Source organism: Sphaeroforma arctica (assembly GCF_001186125.1).
Source record: "Sphaeroforma arctica JP610 unplaced genomic scaffold supercont1.835, whole genome shotgun sequence".
Taxonomy (NCBI): domain Eukaryota; class Ichthyosporea; order Ichthyophonida; genus Sphaeroforma; species Sphaeroforma arctica.
In genome coordinates this window covers 18,073-39,158 of record NW_014039723.1, presented here as the reverse complement: position 1 = coordinate 39,158, position 21,086 = coordinate 18,073, and the positions used below count along the sequence as shown (strand labels likewise).

The window sequence follows — 21,086 nt, the reverse complement described above, 5'->3', positions numbered from 1 at the left end:
ATATACAGATAAATATATTGTATATATATATATATATACATATACATATGTATATGCATATATGCATATGCATATATATATATACGTATATATATATATATATATATAATACATACATAGTGATATGTACTTTGTCATGTGATTCTGTTTTGAATTTGATATGTGCTGCGCTTACTACACTATGCTTCTACATATATCACTCACCATCATCGGCCTCTGCACCTGAACCCGTGGACCGGTCCTCTAAAGATAAACAGGACAGCAGCCTGCAACCAAGAAAGCCACTCCAGATGAGTAATACTGCCAATGTATGTATATATCAAACGCATGTGTCGCACGTGCTTGATACCATGTTCAAGGTGAGATGGTGCAGTTGATTTGTAGGACGATCACTCTCCACCGTGAGATAAAGTGGTCTCTGTGTGGGACGATGCATGGAGGAGGGGGTGCTAACAAGCACACAAAGACATTTAGAACTCTTATGCAAGACAATTACAACCTGCTGTATGCATATCTATATACCTATACACACTGCACATACATACAACCCATCACATAACCTGCAAGTGAACGGAATAGCTGACTCATTTGATACGTATTCTATGAAACCTATCAGAAACTACATATACAGCTCACTCATTTGATACACACTCTATGAAGCAGATATGAAAGTACATATACAGCTCACTGACTTGAAAAAAATATTCGATGCAGCAGTCATAAAAGTGCGTACATGCCACACTTACTTTGGGAAGCATTGCATCTCGAAGGGTCATAAAAGTGCGTACATGCCACACTTACTTTGGGAAGCATTGCATCTCGAAGGGTCATAAAAGTGCGTACATGCCACACTTACTTTGGGAAGCATTGTATCTCGAAGAATCTCGGTGCCCCACAGTGCTCACACAGAGGGACCTTCGGCGAAGTGGCCTTGGTATTCAATGACTCGCCCGCGTACTCATACCTACCGCAAGGGAGCAGGCTAATTTTAGAACAGGGCCAGTTCGTGGGTGTCGTATTTTCGGTGACGTGCTTATTGTCTGGGTGTTCGTCTGCATACGCTAGGCATGACAAATGGTGCGTGCACATGTAACCCCAATCACACGAGCACACCTACAACACACACACACATACGAGCACACCTACAACACACACACACACACACACACAACACATACACATAACACACACACACACGCGCGCGTTGGTCATCGTACCATGTCGGTGCCATGTCATTGTACGATACGTTCGCAAGGTGTATACACACAGTCATTTCTCACTTCAATTTTTATCTAGGAAGAGGTAAGCCCTCGCTAAAAGGCTCTGTGGCCAGGACTATTGGTGTGTGCGCAGTCACGCACAGATGCGTACCAGCAGCACACTATATATGGGCGCGCAGACGAATAAGTCATATCCGACACTTGCTATTGACACTTTGACACTTGATAGTCTGTATACTGTATACCGGGCACTACGTACTACATGAAGACATAGCTAACCCGTGTCAACAGAGCAATACATACGTATTTGAGCTTTATCGGCGATATAGCTTCCAAACATGAAAGTCACATACATACCGGAACACCTGGTTGGGCTCTCGCTCTAAGCGTTTAACGAATCGATAGAACGCCTTCGCATCGGGTGCGCCACCCACGCTCTCGTATTTCTCGGATTGCCATTCCTCTGACTGCGAGTCAAACGAGGCTGAGAACCGAACGTGTGTGTAAGTGTGATGGCTGAACGGTTTATACGTAGTGAAGTATATTAAGATTCTGTGCATGAGGGTATAGAACTGAATTTAAGTGTTGAAGATTGGGAAAATAACCAATGCAGGCCGGTCTATAGCACATGCACACTATCTATAACATATAAATACCATCTATAACAAATACATACTATCTAGCAAAAACACACGATCTATAACATACAGATACCATCCAATAAAAAATACATGCCATCTATAGCAAATACATACTATCCATAACATATACATACCATTTAAAAACAAATACATACTATCTATAGCAAATACACCCTATCTATAACACATACATACCATCTATAACACATTAAAAAATACAAACTATCTATAGCGAATACACACTATCTCTAACATGTACATACCATCTATAACAAATACATACTATCTATAGCAAATACACACTATCTATAACATTCACATACCATCTGATAACAGATACATACTATCTATAGCAAATACACACTATCTCTACCATGTATATACCATCTATAACAAATACATACCATCTATAACATACATACCATTTAATAACAAAAACATACTATCTATAGCAAATACATACTATCTTATACTATTACGTACCATCTATAACAGATACATACCATCTATAACTAGTACATAACATATGAGAAAGCAAGATGTGCCTAAACGGAGAAGTGAATAACAAGCAGAACCCTATACAACACCAACAACGAATGCCCTGTGACTAAACCCAACCCTACACAACCCAACACAGCCGCTAGCAGCACTCACCTTTGCCGTTCTCTTGCTCATACTGTTTAAGTAGCTTCAACTCGTGCTTAGAGGCTTTCATCGGCTCTGGTTCACCCGATGCCCATATATAGTATCCTTGGAAGGCTACGTCATCACCCATCGTGTCTGATAGAACAGTTCGGTACCATGTGAGCAGACAATTGATGATAGTGCAAACTGCTATGTATACTAGGGAGACGGGTGGATCCGACAACATACGGGTGGATCCAACAACATACGGGTGCATCACGGGTGGATCCGACAACATACGGGTGGATCCGACAACATACGGGTGCATTCGACAACATACGGGTGCATTCAACAACATACGGGTGGATCCGACAACATACGAGTGGATCCGACAACATACGGGTGGATCCGACAACATACGGGTGGATCCAACAACATACGGGTGGATCTGACAACACACGGGTGGATCCGACAGCATACGGGTACATCCGACAACATACGGGTGGATCCAACAACACACGGGTGCATCCGACAATATCCGAAAGCTAAACGACACGACGGAGGAACGAAAATGGATCGCAACTCAATTCAATGGGACAATTAAGTGAAATACAGACGCAACCAAATCAACGACAGGAACAGTACAAGTTCTCTCCTGACCACGGAAAAGGACTTGCTACGTAGCAGATACAGCAATCACAGGACATACAAGCAGACCACGCACCTGCACCCGTGTCGGAGGACCAGTCCTGTTTGTCATCAACATTCAACCGCGCCATTGCGCCACTCAGGCTGTCTTCGGCCTCCTCTTTCGGACCGGGTTCAGCTTTTTGGACCAAAATTTTGTTCAGTATATTCTTAGGCAACGCCTGTATGTGGGCATCTCGCTTACTCAAAAGATCCGTAAGTTCTCTGAAATGGTGAGAAGAGGGTAGAACATGTTAACACGCTAACAGATCACTCACAAACACACAATCATACAATCATTTTTACTTCACCACTTATGTCATGGAGACTTCCTCGGCCCTACAACAGGTGCAGCACTGGTCTCTGTTTCTAGATTATGGATCATGCCAAACACCTACACCCACATGCACCACCACATACGTCACCACTTACGTCATGGAGACTTCCTCGGCCCCGTCGCTGTTATCCGCCCCCCACGCCTTGTCCTGTCCTGCATCGCCATCCACACCCCAATCGTCCGCCTCCACACCCCACGCATCCTCTGCGGGGACCTTCAGCGCTGCTGATTTGTATGAGCCTGAGGTCAGTCCGTGTGTGGTGGTGGTGCTGGGTGTGGGTAGTGTGTTGGCTGTAGTAGAAGAGGAGGTACTGGGCTTGGCGGCTGTGGTGTTGCTCGGTGGGGTAGGGCCCGCTGCGCTTGTCCTGGTGGTAGCTCTCACACCTCGCAGCACGCACCAGCCACCTGCCTGCAAGAACACACAATAGGTGTATAGGAATAGTCGTAAGATGCTCAATGGGCCTGAGGCTAGCAAAAGCGCCTCGTTCACGGGGCCATACACACAACATGCACAAAACATACACATAACATACACAAAACACACAAAAAAACATACTCAAAACACACAAAAAATCATACTCAAATCACACGAAACATACACATGACACACAAAACATACACATTACACACACACGACACACACACAAAACATACACACAACACACACAAAACATACACATAACACATACAAAACATACACATAACACACACACAACATACACACAACCCACCCAAAACATACACATAACACACCCAAAACATACACATTACACGCACAAAACATACACATAACACACACTAAACATACACACTACATACATTCAGGCAGTGAGCCCAATGCACAAAAATGAGTTAAGAGCGGTAACGCAGGAACATGTAAATGTTACACATATTCGGGAAGCTAGCACCAGGCTAAATGGTTACTCAAGTGGCAAACAATGGGCAAACAATGTTGGCTTGCAACACCACGCCGTATGCAAAGCAGTGATGGCGTGACTCACCTCATTCGTGCACGCCCACTTTGTACAACCGTACAGATACAAAACCCGCTGCTCAGTCTCGCTGTCTGTGCTCGGCGCATTGATTTGTATAATCAGAGCCAATTTCAGCCCACACCGTTTGCACCTGAGTGTGCTGGCCGGAGGAGATTCTTTGGACAGCCAGGTCTGTGTGTATAGCAGTGAATTGGGACATACATATTGACTGGGCGTGAGCTGATAGTAAAACCAGGACATAGTACATAACATAGGCATGCAATAGTAACCTAACAGATGTCGTGCAAAGGTATTCGCTCCGTCATATATACCATTTAGCCAGGAACAGATTAAAACTTAACTCTGAGACGCCTTGCCACAGCATCGTGGGGGCGTCGGGCATTGCAGTGGTGGACGGGATATAGGTGCAGAAGCGCAACTACATATGCATTACGCGTGACCATGAACTAAGCACGCATCTACAAAGCGAATATTCGATCTAAATATGAAGGAATCCCCCCCCCCCACCACACACACCATACACACGCACACCACACAACACGCGCGAGAGCATACTGTACTCTCAAGGTGATAGACGTCAAACTACGCGGATAACCTGTACTATGGCATTTCGTAATAAGACACAGAATACAATTGAAGTGTGTGTCGAACGACTGACCTTAACTTTACACGAAGAGCCGATTGCTTGCACAAACTCAGCAGTAGTACACGCGGCTGCATGCCAGCGCACGGGGCATTGGACTGCAATGGATACAGCATTAGGGGCAACAAGCACGACGCAAAGGCACAAATACAAACATAAAAACCCTACGTGCAATCGTCGGGCAGGAACACATCTGGCTCATGTGGGCTACTTGTAGGTAGCGTTGGGAATGAGAACTCGCGAGAACCTCTAATTTATGTTTATTTATTTTATTCCTTTATATCGTAATAGAACCAACCAATAGCGTGCAGTATCTCTGTCAAACCTAACACCGCCCATAGCTATTCCCAACACACATCAACATAATGTAATGAAGTTCGTTAACGTTGTCCGGCTGGATAAAGACGAACAATATGTATACATAACACGGCGGTATACGAGTTTCCAAATTTAAAGTTGCATTTGCACTAACAAGACCTTGACACACACACACACATATATATATATGTATATATAATATATATATATACATATATATATATATATTTGTTTATATGGATATATATATATATATCAGTATATATGTATATATATATATGTATATATATAAACATATACTTGAATATACATATACATATACACATATATATATATATATATATATATGTGTGAATGTTGTGTATATATTTGTGTATACATGTATGTGTGCGTGTGTGTATGTCTTTGTATTTATATGTGTGTATGCATATCTATCATTCACATTCACTGTTCACTAGTAACGGAAAACATAGCATAGAAGTAACTGTATTGCCACATACCGGGAATCCCCCGAGCCTGTTTTCCCACCAAGGTAACTGATGTGCCACTTTGCGAGGTATAACCTCATCCTGTAGTCCAACTATGACCGACATAATTGATATATTTTAATTTAACAACACAACCACGGGCAATAAGAAGCTCGAACCCAATAAATGGAAGACTATAAATATCAGATTATTTTCGACTGTGTACTATTGATATGCTATTATGATTTATTAAACACGGCGAGTATTGCCCATAATATGTATAGAAATGAGTACTTCTTACACAACCATACAACATGTGATACGCTGGTAATCAAGCAGATACCTCTTTGCTGGTGCCTGGTGACCTTAAATAGCACAAATTTAGTGTACATATGGTACATACAGACGATACTGCACAGATCTAATGATGATGATGAACGCGTCATCAATTTTTGGGTTCTGGACCCCTACTTTTCACGTGACCCCTCGAGCTAACCTCATAACGTTTGGCATCACGGATAAAAGTTGACTTTTCAACGTTTTTAATGGATTTTTTTTAGCGTTGCAACGTATTTTGGCCTATTTTGACCCGTATGTTGTGGCCTGAATAGTGCACCTATTCCTAAATTTTGGTCTCAATTTTAAATATCAGAACATGTCATCAGGATAAAATTCTGGTAGTGATATGCCCACTGCCTGACCTGGTATATGGCACTACCAATATAAACGGGATACTGAAAAATAAGTATACGTTTAATTTTAAACGTTTAACGGATCGTTCATTTGCGTTGCAACTTATAATGATATGAGGTTAGCCCTCGCGCCTCGAGTCCTCGACCTCTGAGTTTCTGAGCTCCAAATAAAAAACTTCGTTTCTAACTGAGATAAACCCTCAAATATACTGTATAATTGTCCCGAATTGAGAAAGCGGTATTGGGCGGTGTGGGTTTTAGGGCGGTTTTTGGGCGCGTGGGTCTATTTTTATATACACAGAATCAGGTGAAATTGCACAGGGAAAATATTTGTGCAAACTTTAATGGAAATGTACGCTATTACAACACACTGCAAGCATACCTATCAACGTACAACGTATCTACGTTGAAATATAGACAGAAGTACACTTCTGTAGCCACATACTTACACAAATTAGCATATACACACAAAATGGCGGCCACACCAACCCAGCCCCTATTCTTGGCTGATACCAAGCTGAACCAATCCGTGAAGATCCGTCCAGTTGTTTTATTCTCGATTGTCGATCACTTTATGCGCAGAGATGCAGGACAAGGGCGTGTTATCGGTACATTACTAGGACACACTGAAGAGGGTGTTGTTCACGTCACAAACTGTTTCCCAGTTCCTCATGGCGAGACAGAAGATCAAGTTGCCGTGAACATGGAGTTCCATCAGACAATGTTCCAGCTTCATCAGAAGGTTAACCCACGTGAGCAAATAGTGGGTTGGTATGCAACTGGCAATACTATCTCGTCACACAGTGTGCTTATACACGAGTTCTATGGCAGGGAAACACGCTCACCTGTACATCTCACACTGAATACTGAGCTGAAATCTGGAGATCCACTTGCTGTTAAGTGCTATTCATCCAGTCCTATTGGAGCTCCCAACAATGCGACAGGTGTGGTGTTTACACCTGTGGAAAGCGAGCTCCGTTATTTGGAGGCGGAACGTGTTGGTTTAGATACACTTGAGCGAAGCAAGGATGCTCCTAATGGTACACTTGCGCTTATGACCGAAACTGAACAATTAGAGAAGGCCATTGTTAAGATGTTGGAGATGGTAGGCCATGTGAAGGACTATGTTACACAGGTGCTGGATGGTCGCTTGGAAACACCCAACAATCAAGTGGGAAGACACCTGATGGAGGTGATCTCTTCAGTGCCCGAGGTTGAAGGCTTAACTCTAGACAAGATGTTTAATAATAGTCTGTTGGATGTGATGATGATCGTGTACCTGTCGAACATCACGCGCACGCAGCTGAAGATCGCCGAGCGCTTGTATACAACTTTGTAAGGGTAGTATGCAAGTACATAGATAAATCCAGAATAATATATATATAGATCGTCGATGCAAGATAATTAGAATGGGGTTGCCTGGCAGCATGGAACATCAGCCTGGCATGTAGTCGGTGTAGTTGCGATATACATATGTGGGAGGCTTGTTCATGTTCAACTCAGCCTGGCTTGTCACATACATTTGTATGGGTGTGCAAGTATGTTTTCTGCAATTGCATATATAACACACGCATGTATAACCATACTTGACTGTCGTTACCAACAGTCCTGGCCAGTCTGTCGGTTCGGTGTGTTCTACAATGTACCGGGCCGATGAAGATGTGGAAAGTTGCGGCTGTTTGAATATCAATCATGAGATCCCTGAGTACGGTGTTGTATATTGGAGAAGTACCCCACACCGGGATGGGAATTGAATTAGCGGCATAGTGTCGTCGAGTGAGAGTAAAGTCGGGACTGATGAAGGTTACGAGTTTAACTTGTTTTGTTTACTGTGAATATAGATGATTGATATAATCCGAACTTCTGTCATTTGTTTGGGTTATCAATTGCGTGTTTAGCTTATATGTTCGTATCTCTGCTTGTCAGCCATGAATACTGACTTTCCTGCATTTAGGTATCTCTGTCAGTTATGGTTGACCAGTTTTATAAATCTTGTGGAAGTGCTTTTTGTAAATTGTATTTTTAGTACCAATCATCAGTCAAGTGACTATTGTATCTCATGATCAGGTTTGTGAATCTCACACATTAATGAAAGTTTGCAATATTCTCGCACGGATTCGGTGCTTTTTTTAATTTATAATTACACATTTCTTACCGAGATATAGATTTAAGTTTTATAATCTTCAGGTTTGTGTACACAGTCACCGCTTTCTTGCTAGTTTAGATTGTACATAAAAATTATTATTCGTCTTGTGCAAACAGTAGCATTAACTTGTAATTTTGTATTGCCGGATATGTTCTTTTGACCTTGAAAGTTGTTGTGTGGTTAGCGTTTCCAGGCGCCGTGATATTCTTTCGTAGCTTACGCCTTGAAATGTAGATGGTCTTTATTCTATCTTGAGGTATAAGTCTCGAATATCTGGAGAAGCAAGTATCTTTTAATCCCGGTAGGTCCGTAATTGCCGTCGTGTAGAATGGAGCCGAGCCAGGTATGAGTATACGATATTATCTAGAATATGATTTTCTAGATGCACAGTGTGTACTGATTTATCTAGCCATTTGTTGCAAGTTGTATGTCCCGTTCGTATACGACTTACTTATCCATCGTAGGTGAACCACCAATATTTTCAGCTCGGTCCTGCTTCTGGTTGCTCCGTATGTAGTATAGGTGCCATATTAACCAAGTCTACGATTACTGCAGTGATAATGATTGGGCGCTGGTCACACTCACTGTTGTCCGAATAAGGAGCACACCAGCCCGATCATGAAGCTCAAATCGGGAAATTTTTCAACGTTGTCATACGAACACCTGTCACGCAATCACCGTTTGCAACCATAATGCGGCAGGTCTATATCTAACAAGTTATAATATGTACTTTCATTGATGACGAGATGTACAGTGAAATATGATTGCGAAGTTAAGAAATGTGTGCCCAGACGGCTATACTCAGCCTACGCGAGGATATTTACAAAAAGTGCTAATCAATTATTTTTTAAATACCAGAAGTATGGCTTTGAATCCATCGAGCAGATGAGCTTGTGTTATGATCCTGATCTACATTCTAAGATGCTGGAAGTTGTAAAATATTTCAGATCCCAACACGTCATACGCGGTACAACAATTGTATTTCTACATTCTGGACATTTCGCGGCCTCGTATCCGTATATCTCTCCTTCACATCAGACGACAAATTCATAATAATCGCCACTACTAATTGATGTCGCAGAAATTAAAAAGATATTGCGTATTCACTTGAATTAAGTCCCATACTATGAAAAAAATCACATTAATGAACTATTCATAACGAAAAAATACACTATGCATAACGAGAAGAGGTACATCCCCAATTTATTTTACGGGATAGTCAGCTTTTGCATTTAGCTACCGGGTTTGATCTCAACCTGGGGTTGGATGTGGATTCATAGCAGATTTAGTGCCGAGGCTCTGTAAGTGTAGCCAATGTCGCGTCTATATTGCTGAGGCATGTAGCATACCTGTCAGTGAAGTCGTTCCAAGTGGCCGCAGTGTAACCGAGGGATAAAATGGCCTTCTTCAGTGTTCTCCACTATTATCTCCTCATAGTGTTGACAAAACACTGCCGGGCAGTCCTTTGGCATTACTAAATCGGCAGGTGCACCCAGTCTGCAATCGTCCCATGTCATGGCATTCAAACCAAGCTCTGCCCAGGCATCACGTTGAACGAAGCCATATGTACCTCTAAGAATAGCTTGGACGATTCAAGTGTGAATTCTTGAAAAGTCATGAGGTGTGCAATTCCAATTGGTAGTATATCGGCGCATTTGCAGTCCTCTGGGCTCTTTGCACATGATGCTAATTTACTTTCAGGATCTGTTACCATGACCGTGTCCTTAACAGCTGAGCACTTGTTTCTCACTTCCAGCGATTTGGCTTCGATTGATTTTATAGATACTAAGGATAGTACGACTAGCAGTATTGACGATAGAATGAACATATTTCAAAGTTGTGGTTTTGATGTTTTTCAATATTGATTCTATATAGATATTGTAAATCTATAAAAATGGACGATTAAAGAAGATGTATGTTTATTGTTTTTTCGTTAAGAAATAGTATGGCCCGTGTTTATCTATTCACTACTCTCACTATTCACAAATCAGTGAAATCACAAGTATACGACTTTACGTTGTCACATCACAATATATAATTGCAAAGAGGCGCAAAAGAATTTTAGATTCCGCAACTGATAGCTGAAAGAGTCCACTCATTTCATAAAGAATCGACAGAAGTTGTCGTACTTGACTACTTGAAATAAAATTAATAAATAGATCCAGTGGAGGGGGAGGCCGGGGGGGTTTTTATTTAGGCTTTTAACCTTTTAGGCTGCAGCAAAAACTAAATAGATTATGTCCATTGTTGTCATGACCCTTTAGAGAAGAAGATAAAAAAAATAATGCCTGATTGGACTATTGTTCAAAGGACATTGTTGTTTTTGTTTTTATTTATTTTTTGTTTTGTTTTTTTAACAAAAACATTAACAATTCAAATTGTGACCGGACGCCGGAAAGTGTCAGTGATAAATGTGTTATCAGTTGGCTTATGGCTTTGGATAAATAAATAGACTGATAGCGACACAGTGACGCTGCTATGCAGCTGTTGAGTGTTGAATCTTTTGACCTACAGCGAACTAACACTGGCGTATCCCGAATTTGCCTCTCCCGAAGTTGATGCCAAATTTCCTGCCACTTTCTATCAAACTGTCTGGGCTGAGCTTGGCTTGGATGCTACCACATGGGATCAATACAGACTGGGAGCACCAGTCGAATCGGGGAAACCCAAGGATTGCCCAGCTATGTTCTGCCAATACTACGAGGATATTGATGTAAAGACTCTGGCAATCATTTTATCACCTGGATTCACAGCGGCCAGCTGGAATGACTTTAACACGGCGTTCAACATGTGCATGAGCAATTTGGATACGCTTTTCCAAACAATACACCGACATGATCAATAGATCTGATATCTAGCTGTGTGTCGTTTATACCGCCATGAAAGCTCAGTGAATATGAATTGGTGTACAGTGCCACCACCAAAGAATAAATATTAAAGTGAAATCCACATATCTTTCGAGATGCTCGCATTCCTGCTGTACTTTCCGTTATCGCAATTAATGGCGAGTGTGAACACTTTGTCGGATAATATTCGTGTATCCCAACAGATATTTAGAGCTGTGAAACGCCAAAAGGATGTTTAATCCACACTTACGCCTACAAGGGATACTCACATGAATGATGCTTCACTTCAAAGCGTACAAGCATATTTATATGTACAAATACTTTGATAAAGGTCAGATGTGTACTTTCATGTGCTTAGATGTACGTTTGCCCTTTCTCTCTCTCTCAGATAAAAGCTACATGTGAACATTAGACTATGTCTATGAACAGAGAAGCGGTACCACAGACGTTTTCTATACCAGAATATAAACACGCATATACTCGTATTGGCACGTATATCCGCATATATTATAATACGTATTTTCTCTTAGAAAATTTATGACGGGTGTTATACACTTGTACGCTCACGAACTTGTAGACCGCCACTTTGTCAACCGGTCGACTGAATCCGAACTCTCCCACAGACCTAAAGGTGTTACAGTGCCGTGCTAATCACTAGGCATCGCACGCTGCACTTTCAATGTATGAGCGCTATCCCAAGACTGATTCATATTCTCCCTCTCACGCTCGGCACTCGGGACGATCAATTCTTCTGGGGTTCTGGGGTTTCAAAGGATCCATGCCTAGTTTGCAGAAATGCGGTCTATATGATCCCGTAGTGAAGTGATTGAAGGGCAACAAATTCCATAGTAATAAACGAACCGATAGCTACTATATGATCCCATACTGAAGTGATCAACAGATGACATTTTCAGATGCAATAGACAAAGAGACATTTACTATATGATCTCGTAGTGAAGTGATTGACGGGCAACAAATTCCATAGTAATAAACGAACAGATAGCTACTATATGATCCCATAGTGGAGAGATCAACAGATGACATGTTCAGATGCAATAAACGAGGAGAAATCTACTATATGATCCCGTGGTGAAGTGATCAACGGATAGCATATTCAGATGCAATAGATGAACATAACGCCCCGTAATCGCTCAGCAATGATATCATATTGTGCTCGTTAGTCTGTTTTATCGTCATCTGCATTGATCCATCATCGACGTCCGTATAATTTCCCTTGGACTATCTCGATGCTTATCCTGTACAGTTTTTGATAGTCTGTTAAGACCACTAATATTTTGCAAGGTTCATAATACTTCATCTCTACATTTCTTTCTCCTCAGCCAACTATAACTTGGACTCGATCATAATGTAGCCATTGCTTGCATCTCCCGACACCATCTCTATGTGAAACCATTTCCAGCTACATCTTGATGATACCATCCACCTTTGCTTTGTTCACCTGGAAGGCAGGAGACACCCAAGCGCCACACGAGCACTGTGCACCTGGAAGCGAAAGGTGAGCGTATGTGAGTTGGCTTTAGCGGGTGAAGTTAATTGAAACAAACACTCACACCTAATACTACGGGACTGCAACTGGAGACACCTCACTATAGTATACGAGTCCGCGTTGAGGGTCGAAGTTGGGTGTGAGTAGCTGAGTGCGTATATGCGTCTCTAGTTGGAAAACACTTGATATGATTGTCTATGAAAGGAAAGCGCCGGAATCGAGTATAAAACTGTATAAAACTGTACATACAAACCAATACCATTCAAACAATTGTTTGTACGACTTTTATATAATGTTCGAACGTATAGCCAGATAATCACTGTCAAAAGCATGATATGCTTGTGTCATTTAATTCAGAGGTGTGTCTTTGAGTGTGCATATAGTATACTCTCATCCATCCAATGCCATACATATTCTGCATATGCGGACGACGTAGAAAGATCAATACCAAGAACCCCACTGATTCCAGCGGAAATACGTATTCACAACACACTTGGTGTTTGGATAGTGATGGTGAAAGACACCTATCCCTGCAGACGTGGTAATTTGATATACGTAACTACGGCAAACACATTGGTATATGTACGCGTGTACATGGATCACATCGATGCAATTGCGTGCATACCTGACCAGTTGAAGCTGCCGATCTTCGCACTACAGTTGTCACATGACAGCTGCGTGAGACAAACAAGTGTGTCAGTACAGTACGAGAAACGTACAAGTAGCCACGGAGCAGTGTCCAGACAAACAAGTGTGTGATATTACAGTACGAGTAATGTACAAGTAGCAACGGAGTATTGTTCAAACACAAACACTAAGTAAAACCGCATGTGTTCTCATAGTGGCCGCAAGCGTGCAACAGATCGCGCTAAGCATCGCTCGTCATAGACAACGTATGCTTGTTTGTGTACGCAACAGTGCTACTTCATATCCCGTGGTATTGAATACCAACGGCTATTTTAAGCACACACACTCAAAACAAGCGACGCATGCCGCTCTGCACATACTTTCCCGTCGTAAACCCCATCGCCAACTATCGCCTGGGCCATCCACTTAATGGGCACTAGGAAGTGCGATGAGCACATGTCTGTGGGCGGCGCCTGTTCATAACGAAGTGACAAGTCATATTTTAAATTATTGTCGTAAACTCGATTGTGTGGCGTTTTGAACCGACAAGCGTAGGTGTAGAGTACGCCCGCCGTGCTGGCGCAGACCAACACTGAAGATGGATGCTGCATTGTCCGTAAGACATTATTCACGCGCGCACATCCCCCCGTACTAAATGATTAATACCCAAACTCAAAGAGGCACCTGAGTACAGACAGACTACGATAAGACTGTAGATATATATACATACATACATATATATATATATATTGACGCATGATAGTGCATATGCGAACGAGCACATCCATCTGTGTAGGAAGGCATATATATGGCAACACCACAGAACCCGTACAAGCTGGCAGGGAACTTGTAGTACGCAATTTGAAGTAAAACTAGAGACTGTCTGATCACCACATCGTCCGTAGAGATTAAAGCCGTGCTGACCGTATGGCTGTGGAGCTTTGCAGCAGCTACCTACAGCTAGATGGGTTCATACACACACTTGTGTACTTTAGTCTTATACACATAGAAGCGGAGAACATCACCGCATCAGGCACAGCAAACAGGCCTGTACACGCAGGCGGTCGTGTACGGTGCAGTATGACTTTGTGACAGCATTCGTTTCGGGTATATATTCATCGTTCCATTCCCAAAACCAAAGTGTTTCGCCCAACTTTAAGGAATATACAACCTGTACCTGCCTCGATATACACTTGTATAAATCTGCTCTGTATTGCATGGATAGGTGGTGAGCACGGCTCTCTTCCACTGACACACAGAACGCGTGCATACCCAGTAGAAGTTGATCCTTTGAAACGGGTTGTCTAGTTGGCACCTTCACCCACACTTGATTTCTGCTGACAGAAATCTTCCTCGTGTGCATATTTGCATATACACGAAGGCGTGAACAGAACACTTACATCACACATCATTGCCAATGTGATCAGCGTTGCAAATACACACACTAGCACCATCAATACACCCATGTCCACATACAAATACATAGCTTACATTTTTATCGTATCGATCATTGCGCTTGTACCAAGTAAAGGCCTCTTGACCCTTGCCCGTTTCGTGGGGTATGGCCTGCTTCTGTGCGAACAACTCTTTGCGACATGACCGGCATCGGTACGTCGTATCTCCGACACTCTTCGCTTTCTCTGTGGCACTCAGTTCTTGCTCTGTGACATTGTACCCCTCTGAGTGATGACATTGCAAGTGTATGTATGCAATTGTTAGTACACATATACGCCTATTGCTACAAGGGCATCGGTGTGTTGTATCTCCGGCAGTCGTACCTTCTCTGTGACATTCAGGTTTTGCTCACTGACATTGTGCCCCTCTGATATATTCAATCACGCAGGCATGTACTAATACTTAATACACGCATATCGGTAAGAGTGCGTCCCGGGCACTCATAGCCTACATCGTACCCCTCGGACTCATTGACCGTTCAGACAGAAACGACAGCAGTGCTAGATATCAATACATTGTATTTCTCTAGTGTAGATATTATTACATTCTAATTCTCTAGTGCTACATATCAAAACATCCTATTTCTCTAGTGCTGTATATCATTACATTCTACTTCTCTAGTGCTAGATATTATTACATTTTCATTCTCTAGTGCTACATATCAATACATTCTATTTCTCTGTTGCTACATATCAATACATTCTATTTCTCTAGTGCTACATATCAATACATTCTATTTCTCTAGTGCTACATATCAATACATTCTATTTCTCTAGTGCTACATATCAATACTTTTTATTTCTCTAGTGCTAAATATCAATAAAATCTAATTCTCTAGTGCTAGATATCATTACAATTTAATTCTCTAGTTCTACATATCAATACATTCTATTTCTCTAGTGCTAGATATTATCACATTCTAATTCTCTAGTGCTACATATCAATACATTCTATTTCTCGAGTGGATATTATTACATTCTATTTCTCGAGTGCTAAATATAAATACATTATATTTCTCTAGTGCTAGATATTATTATATTCTAATTCTCTAGTTCTACATATCAATACATTATATTTCTCTAGCGCTACATATCAATACATTCTATTTCTCTAGTGCTACATATCATTACATTCTATTTCTCTAGTGCTAGATATTATTGCATTCTAATTCTCTAGTGCTACATATCAATACATTCTTTTTCTCGAGTGCTAGATATTATTACATTCTAATTCTCTAGTGCTACATATCAATACATTCTATTTCTCTAGTGCTAAATATCAATACATTATATTTCTCGAGTGCTAGATATTATTACATTCTATTTCTCTAGTGCTAAATATAAATACATTCTATTTCTCTAGTGCTAGATATTATTGCATTCTATTTCTATATTGCTAGATATCAATACATTCCATTTTTCTAATGCTACATATCAATACATTATACTTCTCTAATGCTATATATCAATAGATTCTATTACTCTAGTGCTAGATATTATTACATTCTATTTCTCTATTGCTAGCTATGATTACATTCTATTCCGGTAAATCTTGACTCTCTCAGTGTCACTGTATCCTTCTGAGTGAGATTGACGTTGCTAATAAGTAGTAATCACCTTAGCGTTCCCTGCGCTTGAGCGGTTCTATTTATATATTGTTCTTTATAGTGCTCGTGTAGAGTATAAGTGGGACATCCTGAAATTAACACAATGCAAAATTCATTGCCAACTTTTCTCTGTGACACAAATATATGAGTGAGTGAGCATATATATTCGTGTGTTGGCAAGTATGCCTATTCCGTGCTTGATGCTTAAAACACACTTACTTTTCCTTCGTTGAAACCAGCTGTGATAGAGAGTACCAGTAAAATTTAATATCGTTGTCGACACTATATTTCACACATACATAGTATGACATTTCAAATCACACTTACATAGTATGCCGCTTCATATCACACATACATAGTACGATCGATCTGCAATCACAGTAATATATACAAGATGTGCTGTCTACATATCATATCATTGCTGCAATACAATACTTGACACTACCGTGCTTGAACAGGCATACCTAACCTTCGCTGAGCCATGAGCTGTGACAGGTAGTAGCAGTAGTAGGCGTTGTCACTGTCTATCTTCCACGACATGCGTTCGAATAGGGACAGCTGTCTCAAGAACCCGTCGTTGGGACTGGCGACATAGTGGCAATATAAACGTTAGCAATAGACCACAAAGTCCGTGTAGAACGTTACTTGATGGGGACAAGTCGTATGATGTACAAAAAAGGTATTTGTTTCCAATGAAGCAGGCGTGCCTATTCGCGAGCACAAGCAGAAGCGCTGAAGTGATGAGTTTAAATAGCCGATACGTTGTGCATAGCCACCCGGTTGAATTTATTGGACAAACTAATTTGGTGGCCTGAGTTATGCAGTGGCAATGGCGCACGAAACCATCCTTGACATAATCGAGTATGCACCAACACACTCAGCTGAACTATCCGATGAGCGTGGACGTTAATACGCGTTCAGAGTGTGCACACACACACGGCCAATCATCAACGCAATATTCAGTCAAACACCAATGAACATACACAGACACACACGACAACAGGATCAGCTACCTAGACCCGTGAGGCTTGGCACGCGCAGACCGGTGCATGCCCCCAGAAACGCACCCAACCACGCGTGTAGTTTAGCAGCTGTAAATCACGTGTAGTGAGGTGGTATTGTTCTTTCCTGCAGACATGACATAGCATTTCGAGGCACCACAACATCTTCGCTGAATGAAGCGCTATATATACATGTATGTATATATATATATACATGTATATATACATATATATATACATATAAATATATATATATATATACATGTATATATACATATATATATATATATACATATATATATATATATACATATATATATATGTGTGTGTATGTGTATGTGTATAGCGTACAGTGGAACATCAGCAACACATACCATGCTGTGGGGTGGTTCTGCCTGATCTTCTCGAGTGCGTCCTCGACACTCAGCGATTCTTTACGCATAAGATAGGCACATGTGATGGCCGCAGATCTCGAAACGCCGGCGTGACTGTGTGGATATGCCAGGGGTGACTGTGAACTTTAGAGTGATGTATATATGCGTGCACAAGCATTCAGTAGATGCTGGCTGCATAAGGCAATCTTAGCAACAGAATTAAAGAGTAGTGTAAATGTGTGTGCATAAATGTACGTAAATTATAAACAACCCCGTGATACTGGCTGTTTAAGACAATATTATCTACAGAATTAAAGGGTAGTCTATGTGTGTGTATAGACGTACGTAAATTTTAAGCAACCCAGTAGATGCTGGCTGTTTAAAGCAACCTTCGCAACAGAACTGACCTTTGCGTGTTTGAGCGCGTGGAAACGATTGTAAGAGGAGATCACGTATGCACGTGCTAGACAGCCAACAAAAGCGACGAATCGGCAAAACCATTCACACACAAATGAACCAGATGTGTAGATATATATAAATGTAGTACGGGTGTATGTACCAACACAATTTGAACGCGTGATTCGCAATACACTTGAGCCAATGCATAGGTCAGGGCTTGCGATAATGTAGACCGGTATTGTGTGTACAAACGTTCTTTGCAGTAGCGGGCACTGACAGTTCGGCGTGCTCATGATAAACGGATAACTCAAAGAAAACAATAACATGTGTAGTAGTGTATCACTATGTACGGCTATGTATGCATATGAGTCCTAGCTCGATACACACCTGCGTCTTCGATTACGGTACATGCATAACGTTACATGAATGTCTGCATATGCGTACACAGCTACATACATATGCGCGATCATTGGTGTGTATGTACATGCGATACCTGGAGGTAAACATAACATAAATCTGTACATAGGTGTCTGACTGCCTAAAATATCAGACTGAGAACACTGCTAGAGCGTATTATACTCGTCCGCTATGCTTACCAGTGTACGAGCACACGCCCATTGTCTGTGGCCAGCTGAGTGTCTATGAAGCTCAGGACATCTTCAAGTTCAGCCATGAAGTCCACGTCTTCTTCATCGTCTATGGCGATTACCTGACAACAACCGTATTTGCACGCAGGGCTATGAGCTATCTCGTTAATGTATACGAGCGCATATGCCAATAACGTCACACGCGGAGCGTGCGCTTACAAGACTTGCCTGGAGTGCACATGGTCTGAATACGATATTGATACGCAAATAATGAACGTGTATCTTGAGTCCGGTACAAACACATATAGCCCAACATCGCGCTGGCAATCCACTCGTTTTGACTACTGAAAAGTACTATACGATCCCTATGCCGCACCATCGGATGGTATCCAATTCAAACGATTAAGTTTGTATACATGTGCAAGAGCACATAGAACGAACCCATACACAACACATTACCGTGGGCTTTATACACGTGACATATGAACCTACTTTATGCTAGGTATAATAGTTACTCATCCCTGTATATTCTAACAGGTGGGTGTCGACTTGATTAGAAAATACACAAATCCAAAGTAGTCGTACCATATGCGCAATATTCTTCTCCGATAAGAAACTTTTGTCATCGAGGATGTTTCTTCCTACAGTCAATACCGCTGTGATACTGTGCCGGCTCAGACTCTCCGCATTCACGGCGTTGATACTATATATGATACAAGGGACGGACGAATCAGACTCGCGTTCAATATTTCGGATGAATATGGATACCTGAATAGATCAATAAAATACAAACATATACATATATATATTTATATATATATATGTGTGTGTGTGCATTAATATATATATATATACATATATATGTATGTATGTATGTGTGTATGTTTGTATATGAATATATATAATTATATATATATAAATATATATATGTATGTATCCATATATACATATTTATGGATATACTCACACACACACACATATATATATATATATATATGTATGAATCCATATATTTATATGTATATATATGTATATATATGGATACACACACACACACATATATATATATATATGCTTATATATATACATATATATATATATTGATACGTATATATTTATATATACATATATATAAATATAAATATATTGATACGTATATATATATATATATGTAGGTAGGTATGTATGTATGTACGAATGTATCCATATATATATATATATATATATGAATATATATATGTGTGTGTGTCTGTTTGTATGTTTGTGTGTATGTGTGTGTGCGTATAGATATAGATATATATATATATATACATATATATTATATATACATATATATTATATATACATACATACATACATATATATATAGATATATGTAAATATATATATATGGATACATAAATATATATATATATATATATATAAATATATGCATATATGTATGTATCCACTTATATATATAAATATATGTGTTTGTGTGTGTGCGCGTATAGTTATACATATATAAATATATAAATATATAATATATAAATATATATATTTATATAATATTTTTAACATATATATATATGTGAAATATATTATATATATATATAATTATATAATATATATGTAAATATATTTCACTATATATAATATATTTCACTATATATAATATATTTCACATATATACATATTTATATATATACATACATATATATAGGATATATACATATGGATACACACACACACACATATATATATATATATTTGGACATATGGATATATATATAAATCTATATTTATATATATATATACATATATAAATATATGTAAGTATGTATCCATATATATATATATATATATATATATATATATGTGTGTGTCTGCGCGTATAGATATACATATATTATATATATGTATATTATATATATA

At 40.1% G+C, this 21,086-nt stretch overlaps 4 protein-coding genes across 4 annotated transcripts; 2 read left to right on the top strand and 2 right to left on the bottom strand.

The window, feature by feature from the left end:
* Window positions 1-204: 204 nt before the first annotated feature.
* On the bottom strand, window positions 205-6,271 carry SARC_08833 (hypothetical protein; the record flags this gene model as incomplete). The annotated part of the gene is made up of 8 exons (XM_014297179.1): window positions 5,966-6,271; window positions 4,511-4,675; window positions 3,605-3,918; window positions 3,210-3,397; window positions 2,516-2,641; window positions 1,578-1,704; window positions 857-964; window positions 205-266 (listed from the first exon to the last, which is right to left on the bottom strand). Coding segments are annotated over exons 1-8 (1,183 nt in total), but the record flags the coding sequence as incomplete, so codon positions are not given.
* Window positions 6,272-7,096: 825 nt separating this feature from the next.
* On the top strand, window positions 7,097-9,597 carry SARC_08832 (hypothetical protein; the record flags this gene model as incomplete). The annotated part of the gene is made up of 2 exons (XM_014297178.1): window positions 7,097-7,947; window positions 9,326-9,597. The coding sequence occupies 2 exons, from the start codon at window positions 7,097-7,099 to the stop codon at window positions 9,390-9,392; spliced, it is 918 nt and encodes a 305-aa protein (XP_014152653.1). The 3' UTR covers window positions 9,393-9,597.
* Window positions 9,598-10,036: 439 nt separating this feature from the next.
* On the top strand, window positions 10,037-11,615 carry SARC_08831 (hypothetical protein; the record flags this gene model as incomplete). Its single annotated transcript, XM_014297177.1, has 2 exons — window positions 10,037-10,071; window positions 11,285-11,615. The coding sequence occupies 2 exons, from the start codon at window positions 10,037-10,039 to the stop codon at window positions 11,613-11,615; spliced, it is 366 nt and encodes a 121-aa protein (XP_014152652.1).
* Window positions 11,616-12,788: 1,173 nt separating this feature from the next.
* SARC_08830 (hypothetical protein) lies at window positions 12,789-20,531 on the bottom strand (the record flags this gene model as incomplete). The annotated part of the gene is made up of 9 exons (XM_014297176.1): window positions 12,789-13,119; window positions 13,749-13,797; window positions 14,131-14,223; window positions 15,242-15,429; window positions 17,276-17,394; window positions 18,187-18,300; window positions 19,182-19,294; window positions 19,758-19,940; window positions 20,526-20,531. 9 exons carry the CDS (start codon window positions 20,529-20,531, stop codon window positions 13,037-13,039), a joined length of 948 nt encoding a protein of 315 aa, XP_014152651.1. The 3' UTR covers window positions 12,789-13,036.
* Between the last annotated feature and the right edge of the window lie 555 nt (window positions 20,532-21,086).